Source organism: Triticum urartu, chromosome 6 (assembly GCF_003073215.2).
Source record: "Triticum urartu cultivar G1812 chromosome 6, Tu2.1, whole genome shotgun sequence".
NCBI classification, from domain to species: Eukaryota; Viridiplantae; Streptophyta; class Magnoliopsida; order Poales; family Poaceae; genus Triticum; species Triticum urartu.
Window position 1 is genome coordinate 100,207,496 of NC_053027.1, and position 12,857 is coordinate 100,220,352.

A 12,857-nucleotide genomic window follows, 5' to 3' on the forward strand; every position below is an offset into this window, starting at 1 on the left:
ATGGGGCACCAGCGGGTGCGCCTGGGCGAGCGCGGGGCGCGGGGTGGCGAAGCAAGAAGCGAGGTTGGAGAGGTGGTACTGGAGGAAGGAAGAGGGGGCTGCGGTGGATCTGGCCGGCGATAGTGTTCGGAGGGCAGGGGGAGGGGGTCGAGGCCGGCGGCGAGCGCCGGTGGGTGGCAGCGAGGGGAGGGGATGGGAGGGATCTGGATCGCGGAGCGCTAGGGTTTGTTGCGCGGGGAAGAGAGCAGATCACGGTGGGTTTTTTAGGGGTAGCTCGCGGTGGGTGGGAGGGAGGGCGATGAGGAGCAGGTCGGGGCGGCGGCGCGTCGAGATCCAGAGGGAGGGAGTGGGTTGGGGGCAGCGGCGCGTAGAGATCCAGAGGGAGGGAGAGGGTGAGAGCGCTAGGGTTCGCTGCGCGTGGAGAGAGAGGAGTGGTGTGCGGTGGGTTTTTTTAGGGGTAGATCACGGTGGGTGGGTGAGAGGGTGAGCTGCGGGCCGTTGGATCCAGGAGCATCCGACCAGTGATTTATCCGCGATCCGCGTGAGAGGCCCCTGGACCAATCAGAACGCAGTATACAGATATGATATTTGACCATTTAAATTGGTCGTAATCAACTAAAAGTAAGGTGCTAAATCATTTTAACTATTTTATTATGACCTGAAAATTTTTAAAAAATCTTCTCATTATGTCAGCAAATTTAACTAGAGTTTTAAGAAATAATCACAAATTGAAATAAGACAAATATTTTTTTTAAAAGTTATTAGAAATGAGTTTTTTTAAATCATTTTTTATTTTTTGAGTGTCCAAAATGAGTTCTTTTGTGAAGGACCTATAATATATTTGTTGCAGAATTGGACCAAATTAATTTTCTAAAATACTAGAACATATTTATTGCACAATTGACCAAATGGTTGGGTGTAAAAAGTTTTGATCCACCTCTCGTGAAAAAGACAAATTTCTGCCGATTCAGTTGGAAGCGGGTCAAATTTGAACTGTAGCTACCTCGTAGTTTGCTCATTATTTTTCCAAAAATCATCTCTAGGTACATAAGTATCTATTTAATCAGAGAAACACCAAAAAAATTCCAAGATTCAACCACTACCTAGGAACGGTCATTCCCGCCGTTTTGACCGCATTTTGAAACGGGCATAAAAAATTCAAAAAAAATCAAAAAAAAATGGGAAACCTTCGCATTGTGTCTTTATATGTGGCCAAGTTCCCAGGAAAAATAAAAACTTGTAATACGACAATTATTTTAAAAAAGTGTTCTCAGAAACGAGCTATCACATATGAAGATCAATGGCTTTCAAGTCAAATGATCAATCTTATGGCCACATTCATGGCATAGTTTGTTCAAATGATCTCATATTGTGCACAAGGGTGCATATTGGAATGGCAAACAATGTTGCCTAAGGAACTTTTCATTTTCTTTGGACAAAAAAACCATTTTCCATTTTTCGAGTGCCCAAAAGGAGGTTTTTTTGTGAAGGACCTATAATATATTTGTTGCAAAATTGTACCAAATCAATTTTCTGAAATAGTAGGACATATTTAATGCACAATTGACCAAATGGTTGGGTGTAAAAAGTTTTTATCCACCTCTCATGAAAAAGACAAATTTCCGCCGATTCAGTAGGAAGCGGGTCAAATTTGAACTGCAGCTGCCTCATAGTTTGCTCTTTATTTTTCAAAAAATAATTTCTAGATACATAAGTATCTATTTAATCAGAGAAACATCAAAAGTTTTCCAAGATTCAACCACTAGCTAGGAACGGTCAAACCCGCCGTTTTGACCGCATTTTGAAACGGGCATAAAAAATTCAAGAAAATATCAAAAATTTGGGAAACCTTCGCATTGTGTCATTATATGTGACCAAGTTTCCAGGAAAAATAATAAACTTGTAATATGGTAATTATTTTAAAAAAATGTTCTCAGAAATGAGTTATCATGCGTGAAGATTCATGGCTTTCAAGCCAAATGATCAATCTTATGGCCACATTCATGGCATAGTTTATTCAAATGATCTCATATTATGCACAAGGGTACATATTGGAATGGCAAACAATGTTGCCTAAGAGACTTTTTATTTTCTTTGCACGGAAAATTCATTTTCCATTTTCCAAGTGCCCGAATTGAGTTCTTTTTGTGAAGGACCTACCATATATTTGTTGCAAAATTGGAACAAATCAATTTTCTAAAATACTAGGCCATATTTGATTCACAATTGACCAAATGGTTGGGTGTCAAAAGCCTTGATCCACCTCTGGTGAAAAAGACAAATTCCCGCCGATTTAGTAGGAAGCGGGTCAAATTTGAACTGCAGGTGCCTCATAGTTTGCTCTTTATTTTTTCAAAAAATCATTTCTAGATACAGAAGTATCTATTTAATTAGAGAAACATCAAAAGTTTTCCAAGATTCAACCACTAGCTAGTAACGGGCAAACCCGCCGTTTTGACCGCATTTTGAAATGGGCATAAAAAATTCAAAAAAAATCAAAAATTTGGGAAACCTTCGCATTGTGTCATTATATGTGACCAAGTTTCCAGGAAAAATTATAAACTTGTAATATGGCAATTATTTTTAAAAAGTGTTCTCCGAAATGAGCTATCATGCGTGAAGATTCATTGCTTTCAAGCCAAATGATCAATCTTATGGCCACATTCATGACATAGTTTTTTCAAATGATCTCATATTATGCACAAGGGTGCATATTGGAATGGCAAACAATGCTGCCTAAGGGACTTTTTATTTTCTTTGCACAGAAAATTCATTTTCCATTTTCCGAGTGCCCGAATTGAGTTCTTTTTGTGAAGGACCTACCATATATTTGTTGCAAAATTGGACCAAATCATTTTTATAAAATATTAGGCCATATTTAATGCATAATTGACAAAATGGTTTGGTGTCAAAAGTTTTGATCCACCACTTGTGAAAAAGACAAATTTCTGCCGATTCAGTAGGAAGCGGGTCAATTTTGAACTGCATCTACCTTATTGTTTGCTCTTTATTTTTTCCAAAAACCATTTCTAGTTACATAACTATCTATTTAATCATAAATACATGGTTTGGTGGTGATAAGTCGAGGTTTGGATGTGGCCCAGGGCCCCAACTCCAAAGCGCGTAAACTCGCATGCCCGCCGCGTGGTCACCGCGTGACCTTGGTGTTGTCATGCGTTCTGGGAGGCCTAGGCATGTCTAGTGGGTTGAGCACTCCCCAGGTAGGTGCTAGGAAGAAAATTACAACAGAAGAATCTCACGAGGAGACTAACCTATGCTCAAAGATGAATTAGCAGCCAGGTGTTTGATTAGCGGTACGGGAAATGCACATGGCCAATGCGCATGAGTTTTGGCTGAGGATGATCATCTACTAAGGAGAATGTCTTCACAAATTTTTATCTCAAAAGGAGGATCCTAGGTGATACTTGCTTTGCAAAGTACCACACTGGACAAAAATATGAATGTTGAAGCTGGGCTCAAAATAATGAATGGATTGAGCTGAAATTTTGTGGAGGATGGTTATTTGGGAATAGGAAAGCATTGTAGAAAATTGATACCATTTGGACATGCCAAAGTAGTACTTACTTCACAATGCTCTTCTATGGACGGAAACTTGGGAAAACTAGTGAGAGAGATTGGATGAATGAAATGAGCTCAAAATTGGCGTAGGTAAGTTACATAGGTTTGGTCATGTGCCGGTAAATTTTCAGATCATTTGGGTAAGCCTAGCTAGTACTTACTTTACAAAGCTTCCCTCGAGGTAGAAACTTTGGAAATTTCCTGAGAAAGATTTACTAGGAAAATTGAGCTGAATATTATCATGTGGCAATGATTTGGGTATGGAAGAGTGCCCAAAAAGTTTGAGGATAATAGGAGGGGTCTAGATAACACTTGCTTTGCAACGTGCCAATCTGGCCATAAAATATAAATTGAACCTGGGCTCACATAGATGATTTGACTGAGCTGCAATTTGGAGGAGGGTGATAATTTGGGCATAGGAAGGAACTGTATAAATTTCATGTCATTTTGATATATAAAAAGGTACTTCTTTCACAATGCTTCTAAGTGGACAAAAACTTTGGAAATTTGCCGAGGAAGATTTGCTAGGAAAATGGAGCTGAATTTTGTCATGCGGTAATGATTTGGATAGGAAATAGTGCCCAAAAATTCTGAGGGCAATCAAGAATATATAAATAGCACTTCCTTCATAAAGTGTTGTTGTGAACAGAATAGGAAAATGAATATTGTTGAATTAGTTTTGAACTAGGCAAGGAAGGATTTTTACATATTTGATGAAGATATGACCCAAAGAATTTATAAGATTTTTTTGGGAATTTTGGGAATGACAGAAATGTAGGTTTCTTCACAACCTAGGGCAAAAATTGACACATGGACATGACACATAGGAAAAACTGATGAGGTGGCGCCAAGTCATACCAATCCACCACAATTTACAAGGTTATGACCATCTATATTGGTCATGATCAGCTAGAAATAAGGCAGCGGACTAGTGCTGTCTGCTTTATGACCATTTCGTGTAAGGAAATTACGACCTTTCTGACCAAAATGGTCGCAATGGTTTAGGGTTTGGAGCCCCCCGAACAGCTTTTGACCAATTGGTCTCAAATGGTCATAGATCTATGACCAATTCTTTCAGGGTCACTGACAGAAGGTCACTAGTTGACATATTTCTTGTAGTGCCAGCTGGCGGCGGAGGTCGGCCTCACGGCGCTGGCCCTCAGGCGAGGCGCGGCCAGCCTACCAGGGCTCATCCAGGGGCCGCTTGGGGCGCCCGGCACCATCGTCCCAGTCGCGGGCCATGGGGAGGGGCGGCGGCGGCGCAGGGGGAGTGGGTGGTGCCGGCGGTGACGGGGTTGGGAGGAGGGGAGCGAGGGATGGGCGACCAGGACGGGGGGCGGGGGTGGATTGCGGCTGGAAGGGAAACCCTCGTGGAAGCCAAATCCGCCCCCGAGCGGGAGGAGCTGGGCCGAGGCCGAGACGCCGTGGCCAGGGGGCTGGGCCGGCCCACACACCACAGGCCGCCCAGATGGGCCGGCCACCTGGGAGGGCGGGGTGGGGAGCAGGCCCAGAAGTCGCCCCAGGCCCGATACGGGCAGGCCCAGCCCAGAGGCGGAAACCCCGCGCCCGGCTAGGGTTCCTCCGGCCGCCGGCGGCGAGGAGAGCGCGGCGGACGACCGGCTCGGAGGGCATGGCGCGTCGAGACGGCGGGGAGAGGGTGTGCAGCAGAGTCGGGACGGACCAAAAAATGCAATGAAGGAGTGGAAAGGGGAGCGTTGGGAGAGCAGCGGGGCGCCGGCGACCCTCGACGACGGCGGAGCAGCCGGACGAGCCGGGGCAAGCCTACCGGAGGGCCTCCAGGACGCTTGGGCAGGGCCAAGCTCCGCCCGGCCGGCCACACCCCAACCGTAGGAGCGCCGGCGGCGACGGCCAGCCCCCGCGCCGAAGGCTTCGCCTTTCCCCGCGGCCACCGGAGAGGAACACGGCAGCCGGTGGAGGGGACGAACCCGCACCCGGGCAGCCGAACTCCCACCCCCGGGAGTAAGGCCGCCAACGCAGCGGGGCAACGGCGGGCGGGGGGACGCGGTCGCGGCACTCCACCAGCCGGCCCACAGCACGGTCATCGTCTTCCGCCAGGTCCGCCCAGACCACCCGACCAGGGGGTCCAGGGGACGAGGGGGGGGGGCAGACGGGGAGGGGGGCGGCGGGGTCGTCGGAGGCCTCGGCGAGGAGGGCGGACGGTGGCGAGGCAGGCGCGCCGGGCGAGTCGCCGCGCGGGGCGTCGCGGTCATCCATCGTCGTAGTCTCACCCATCGACGACTAGATTTCCGTTCCGTGACACGTCGCGGGAGCCAGAGAACCCACATATATACATCTTTGTTCCTATATGGGAGAAGCTCCATTAAAACTCGCTGCATGGGAAGATTAAATTGGGTATGTGCCAAGATTAGATTTTTTTCAAAATTAAATTAATTTGAACCAAAATCATCACAGCTCTTAGCAAAATTTATAGAGCAAGAAACAACTAGCATGGACAAAAATATCACATGGAAAATCATAATACCATGAACAAAGCAGTGGTGAACCAAAGAAGGAAAGTAATATGAGCAAAAGTTTTTTTTGCGGAAAATATGAGCAAAAGTTATCATCTTCAGTAGAAAAAACGAACAAAAATTATGGTTGCCACGTTTTTTTACTTTGCATGAAAAAAGAAAAGAAAACATCTAAAACCATAGAGAAGAGAAAACGAAAAACTTACGGAAGAAAAAGTGGTCGACACCAGCCAAATCATCAACATGTGTCGTTATGAAGAAAATCTGACTAATGTCAAATTCAAAATCAGTAGACAGGCAAATAGACGCTCGCTTGCTTTATTCAACATATATACGGTCCAGCTCAACACACTGGCCTACCACAACCCTTCATCCATGCCATCCCACGGGCTTTGCATTGCGGCCAAAACTAGTTCATCAACAGGAAAATAAACACAACTCGCCGCAACGTGAACGAGCACGCTTCTGGCCACACATGAACGTGCACATGCAGCGTTCCTTATTTGCAATGGGAAATATACAACAATAACATAATGTCATAACATCGATCAGATGGAGATGCTGTTGGGGATGCCCTTGGCCGTGATCCCGGTGGCGCTCTCACCATCGATGTCAGATGTGTTGGGGTAGAGCAGCATGTAGGGGAATTTTGCTGGCCCATTCCGGTTCTTGAGTTGACGATTCGCGTTCATGTTCATGATTCTCTTCTCGATGTCGATCAACTTCTGGCTGAAGTCCTCGAACGCCTTTTTCGCCTTGATATCTGATGTCCACTTTGGCTCATCGCGCTGCCCCAGGTAGACTTCGTCGGAGGAGTGGTTGGACAGGACCTCGATCACGGACACTCCAATGATGCTTTGGAGCTGGCTCGTGATGGTGTGGATGAAGGCCAGGTCTGGGTCAGTCTCCACCTCCTTGTACTCCTTGGTGCCCGGCTCCGGCATCTGCCGTCGGCTCACCGTCGGACGGTTGGGGAGGTAGCCGGCGTACGAGTACTGGCCAAAGTTGACGGCGGCATGCAACGCAGAGGCGATCCAGATGATGGTGGCGCATGACCTGACGAGCTCGTTCAAGGTTGTCATCTTGGGCCACCAGGGCTGGTCTTTGATGTCGCCATGGCCGACCTCACGCACCTCCTTCCACCATGCCTGTAGCTCGACGTCGGACCGAAGCACGTCATCACAGGGATAGTAGATCCTGCAGTACTCGTCAACCCAAGTCTCGATGGCCGACCAGACGGCCAACCCATCCACCGCGTACGGATAGTCCTTGATGTGCAGCGACACTCCGCACGGGCTCTCCGTGTCCTCCTTCGCCACACCCCTCTTGATCAGGTCTACCGGCAGTGCCTGCTCGGTGAAGTTCCAGTTCCTATAGACTTCAGAGGAGATTCTCAGTGCGTGCTCACCTGGACAGACGGTCATCTCGAAGAAGCCACCGGCGCTGATGAGGACCTGGCGTGCCAGGGCGTTGATGGTCATGGTGTCGCGGTAGTGTGGCTGCAGGAGCTTGTGGATGGGGTGCGTGACGCTGAGCTGCCGGTTGGTGGCGATCACGAATGGCTCGATGACGGCGTGCGTATGGAGCCAGTGGCTGATGAGGCCGTGCCACGCGGAATCGTTCACGGCGGCGTAGGCCTTGGCCAGCTGCCAGATGGTGTCCTGGACAGCCCTCTCCGACTCCGAGCCACTGGAGGGGGGCGTGTAGACCTTGCTGTCGGCGCCGACCACTTTGGTGCCGAGGTCGTTAAGTAGGGGCTTGCTGAGCTCGATGGCGATTGGCTTGAGAGTGCCGTCGTCTTGCAGGAAGAGCAGCGTCCTGGTGGCGTAGACGAATGTGTTTGGGAGGCTGTTGATCTTTAGCAGGTGAGGCATGAAGTTGTCGTGGTGGTCTAGGATGAAGAGCCTCTTGGCGTCGATTGCCTTGTCAACATTGAGCTTGCCGAGGTTGTGTTGGATGTGCTCCACCGTGATCTTGCTCGTCTGGTCGCCGTACCCCTCAAGCGTGCTCCTTGGAGGGAACACGTTCAGGCGGGTGATGATGTGTGGGTTGAGGCCGGCGAGCATCTCCCGGGCGAACTCCTCGTCCGTCCGCCACGCGAGCTTGTCCTCCTTGATGACATGCGGCATGGGCATCTTGAGGAGGAAGTCCCCGCCGGCCGGCATGATGCTCCTCAGCGGCGGGAACGATTTGAACAGCTCGTCCAGGGCAGGGATGTCGGGGATCTTAAGCCCGCCTTCGTAGAGCTTGTACATGTCCTCGAAGTCGTCGAACTCGCGCGGCGAGACGGAGTCGAACTGCTGGCGGAGGAGGGGGAGGATGCCGCCGGAGATGGCCTTGATGAGGTAGGCCGTGAAGTCGGCTTTCTTGACGTGGTTGAAGTTCTCGTCGCGGGGGACATAGAACTGTTGGAGCACAGGCAAGACGTTCCTGCTCTCGCACGTGGGGTCGGTCACCATGGGCTTCCTGCCGGTGCGGCCTCGGCGCGGGTATGGGTACAAGCTGTCGGGGCCGCCGAGGGTGGGGCGAGGGTTCTTGTGGTCTGGATCACCAAGGTCGTTGTAGAGGTCGTAGCGGTACACGCGGTCGTGCTCCTCGTAGGCGCCGTTCTTCTGCCTGGGGTCGTCCCCTCGCAGGATCCGGAGCTCGTCCTCTCGGAACGGCTGCAGCAACGTCGGCATCTCGCTTGGCAGGTACGTCTGCATGGCATATCGTGCTTGTTCAGTTCACTTACTAATATTTCATGGTCCGATGCGGAAGCTGATGTAAGTTTATCCTCCTTCTACTATTTTATATAAAAAAAGTTAAATGTTCATGGAACCGGTACAGAAATATGTCTAGCTAGAGCTAGGCAAGCACACTTACGTCGTTGGTGAAGAAGACTCGGTCGTAGTGGTACTTGTTGGTGTTGTAGACCCATGAGTTTGCGACGAAGACGATGGGGCCGGCGTGGCCGGGGACGTCGTCGATGGTGATGGTCTTGAGGAGAAACTGGGTGGCGTGGTAGTTTCGAACGATGACGGCGCCAGGAATGCCTTGCTTCTTCACGTCCCAGTCGAAGGTGACATCGTAGGTGGTATCGCCGTGGTTGATCGGGGGCAAGTGGAGCACCCAGTGTTCAACCCGCTCCTCTTCGCCCAAGAGACCCCTGGTGCCACTCTCGTCATCTGCATCCGTCCATGCGATCGTTAGCTTGCTTAATCACTTTGTGGGTGGGGGGGGGGGGGGGGGGGGGGGGGGGGGGGGGGGGGGGGGGGTCTAGCTATACATAAATGAAGGATGTGTGTATCAATCGCTGCAGAGACCAAGTTCTTTTCGTTGCATCCATTGTGCAAATCGTTCGCTCTCACGCATCCTTCTAAGCAATCATTAGGGACGACAATTTCTATGTTTACATCATTGCAAATTTTTATTTTTTGTTGTTGATGTAACATGGCAATTTCCCTGCAGCCGGCATGGCATATTCTGAGCATTCTTTTTAGACTGAAATTCTGCATATATATTGCAACCATGACAAACCCCTGAAAACTCATGGAAATTACTCTGCCGCAGCATAAGCAATTTGCTGACAATGCTTTTATACAACATGACAATTTTTACTTTGAAATGGCAAATCCTTATACAACGGTATGGCCATTTTATCTGTTTTCGCATGACAATTTTAGAGCATTTGATTGGGGTGTTCTTTTTAGCAAACTAAAACGTTCGTTCCTTCCTAACTGACAGGGGAATTATCGTTCGTTCGGGTCACCCCATGGGGGAACTTCATATGTGTATTGACGTCTTTTTTCCCCTCTATTCCGGGAAAGAAAGTAATATGCTCTTGTTAAATATGAGGGGGTTGTTAGATCTTAGTCGAATGAGATTTAATAAAGTCTTAATCAAGTGATAGAATATGCAAAATGGAAAAAGAATTTTTTTGCATGAAAGTCTCAGTCAACTGAGATTTAACAATCCCGTAAATATAAACACATAGGATATGGATGGATGCTCTTGGATGTTCCTTACTGGGGTCGGCGACGGTGGAGCTGATGAGCTGGCAGGTGACGCCTTTGGTGGTGACCTCGTCCCAGGTGTCGTGGCTGAGGGGTTGCTGCCAGTGGTTCAAGTCGAGGAGGTTCCTGCGCATGAGCACCACCTTCCCCTTGAGCTGCGGCGGCGTCATCCACCCGAACATCTTCCTCACGCTCTCACTCCGCTCCTTGGCTGGCTAGTTGATCGATCTACTAGCGCTCAGGCTGCTTGCTTGCTTTGGGACGAGGAAGCTCACGAGTGCCCTTTTATAGGAACCAGGGGTCGGAGGAGCGTGTGCCGGAGCTACCTCTGCGTGTTACACGCCTATGGTTGCCGTCGTTCTCTACGTACCCTGGCAGGCCCGCGTCGTCTTCCTTCCCGGCGTCCGGTTCTCGCAGCGACGTGTGGCGCCGGCCGGCCTCCACCGGTCGCGCGTTATCGCGTCGCTGCATGCGGACGATTCAGTCGATGCCATGCAAATAACCCATGTGAATTTGCATGTGCGTATGTGTGTACATGGAAGACCTATCAAGTGATCACAAGGCGACGGAGTTGAAGAAGATGCGTCCACCGTACGTACACCGTAAGTACTAATACGTAGTCCTGCCAGTAGTTACTTGATTAATCTAGTGGTTATAGCTTCTACTGGAATGTCTGAAAACGCAGGACCGGACGTACATACAGGAGATAAGGCTCGGGAACCAGGGACGATGGGAGGAGGAGGGAGAGCAGGAGAACCATACATTGATACATGTTATGTACGTGCGTGCTACTCAACGCTACTCGTCATCGCTGTCTAATGGCCTGCGCATTCGTCGTCGTCCGAACCCTAGCTTGCTAGCTGACACTGTCGTCTCGTCTCTCGTGATACATGCTCCGATCTCGACTTGTACTATTGACTTCGGAAGTTCCTACGGAATGTCAAGGCTCCAGCTAAAATTAATTTTTTTTTCTATGGCTTCTCAGCGGAAAAATGATTTTGATCAGAGACAATCTTTTAAAAAGGGGCTGTGTTTTCTGTGGAAAGGATGAGACCATTGATCATCTTTTCTTTTCATGCTTTGTTGCTAAACTCGTTTGAAGCCTAATTAGATGTGCTTTTGATTTGCGATCAGTTCCTGCTGATCTAAATGATTGCTTTGGGGGGTGGATAAAAAGCTTCTCTAAGAATGACAAAAAATTAGTTCTGATGGGCACTTCTGCCTTGCTATGGACAATTTGAAGATCTCGTACTGATACTATCTTTGATAGGAAAAAAAATGAATGATCCTCTAGGATTGATTAAACAGATGTGCAACTGGATTTTGAATTGGGCTGTGTTGCAGATAAAGGACCCAGGGAAAAAACTGTTGATGCCAGGGACAAGGCTAATAGAGCAGGTAGCAAGTGAAATATATAGGGGCTTCTCAAGGGCGGAGATTTGGCGTTCCAAGACTGGATGTCTAAAAAACCTGGTTGATTCACAAAGCCTATCCACTTCATCATATATGTCTCGTTCTCCCTTCGGTCCTTTTTAGTTTTCATATAAGTTTTGTCGGAAATCAAAGTATTTGTACTTTGACCAAACTTGTATATAAAAGTATCAACATTCACAAAGTCAAATCAATATTGTTAGACTCATTACGAAATGTAATTTCATGGAATATATATTTGGTATTGTAGATGTTGATATTTCTAAATTTATATTTAGTCAAAATTTGCAAAGTTTGGCTTGACACAAATCTAACTGTGCGTATGTGTGTGTACAGTAGGCCTATTAATTTCTTTTTTGCGATCTAGTAGACCTATTAATTGATCACATGGCGACGGAATTGAAGAAAATGCATGAATGATTGTCCGGTACGCGCGCGCTCATCCGTACGGACGTACACTGCTGATGGCACTCCTAAGTAAGAGCATCTCCAGCCGTTGTGCCCCCCAGGAGGCATTTTTTTCTGCCTCCTGGGGTTGCCCCGGCAGAAATTTTGCACTGGGGAGGAGAAACTTTCCAGCCGCCCCCACCCAAATACTCGCACACGCCGCTCTTGCACGGCCTCGAGGGAAAACTGAAAACTGCAGACAATGGAGAACGAATTCAGTTAGAAAAGGAGCAGCAGCCGAAGATCGATGCTCAATCCAGTATACATGGAGATCTAGGCGGAGATGCGTCGGAGGTGCCGGAGAAGGAGGCGTTGGTCTGGTTGGCAGCCCGTAGTCGGGGAGCTCCCTGTCTTGACCTGGAGGCGGAGAAGATCGGGAAGCCGCCGGCGACTAGTAGATTGGGAGATCGGGAGGCGCGGCCTCGGGGAGGGGAGAAGGCGAGATGGAGGCCTCCATGAGAGGCGGCGGACGAGCAGGAGCGAGAGGTGGTGGCGGCGGTGGAGGGCCATGGCGACGAGCGCCGTTGTAACGCCCTCGATGCGGCTATATCTCCCACGTGTCGAAGCACGACTTAGAGGCATAACCGCATTGAAAGCAATGTCGCAAGTGAGGTAATCTTCACACAACTCATGTAATACATAAGGGAAAGAGATACATAGTTGGCTTACAATCGTCACTTCACACAATACATGAATAAAACATTACATCATCCAGATACACACAAGGTCCTACTACGGAACCAAAATAAAAGAAGACTATCCCAAATGCTACACAGATCCCCGATTGTCCCAACTGGGCTCCACTACTGATCAACTGGAAACGGAACAACATAACGAACATGATCTTCATCGAACTCCTCCTAGAGCTCAGGTTGCGTCGTCTGCACGGTATCATCGGCACCTGCAAACTGGT

At 48.6% G+C, this 12,857-nt stretch overlaps 1 protein-coding gene across 1 annotated transcript; it reads right to left on the reverse strand.

Moving 5' to 3' along the window:
- Positions 1-6,361: 6,361 nt before the first annotated feature.
- Positions 6,362-10,330, reverse strand: LOC125515882 (putative linoleate 9S-lipoxygenase 3). The gene is made up of 3 exons (XM_048681373.1): positions 10,080-10,330; positions 8,937-9,238; positions 6,362-8,770 (listed from the first exon to the last, which is right to left on the reverse strand). Exons 1-3 carry the CDS (start codon positions 10,246-10,248, stop codon positions 6,620-6,622), a joined length of 2,622 nt encoding a protein of 873 aa, XP_048537330.1. The 5' UTR covers positions 10,249-10,330; the 3' UTR covers positions 6,362-6,619.
- Positions 10,331-12,857: the final 2,527 nt, after the last annotated feature.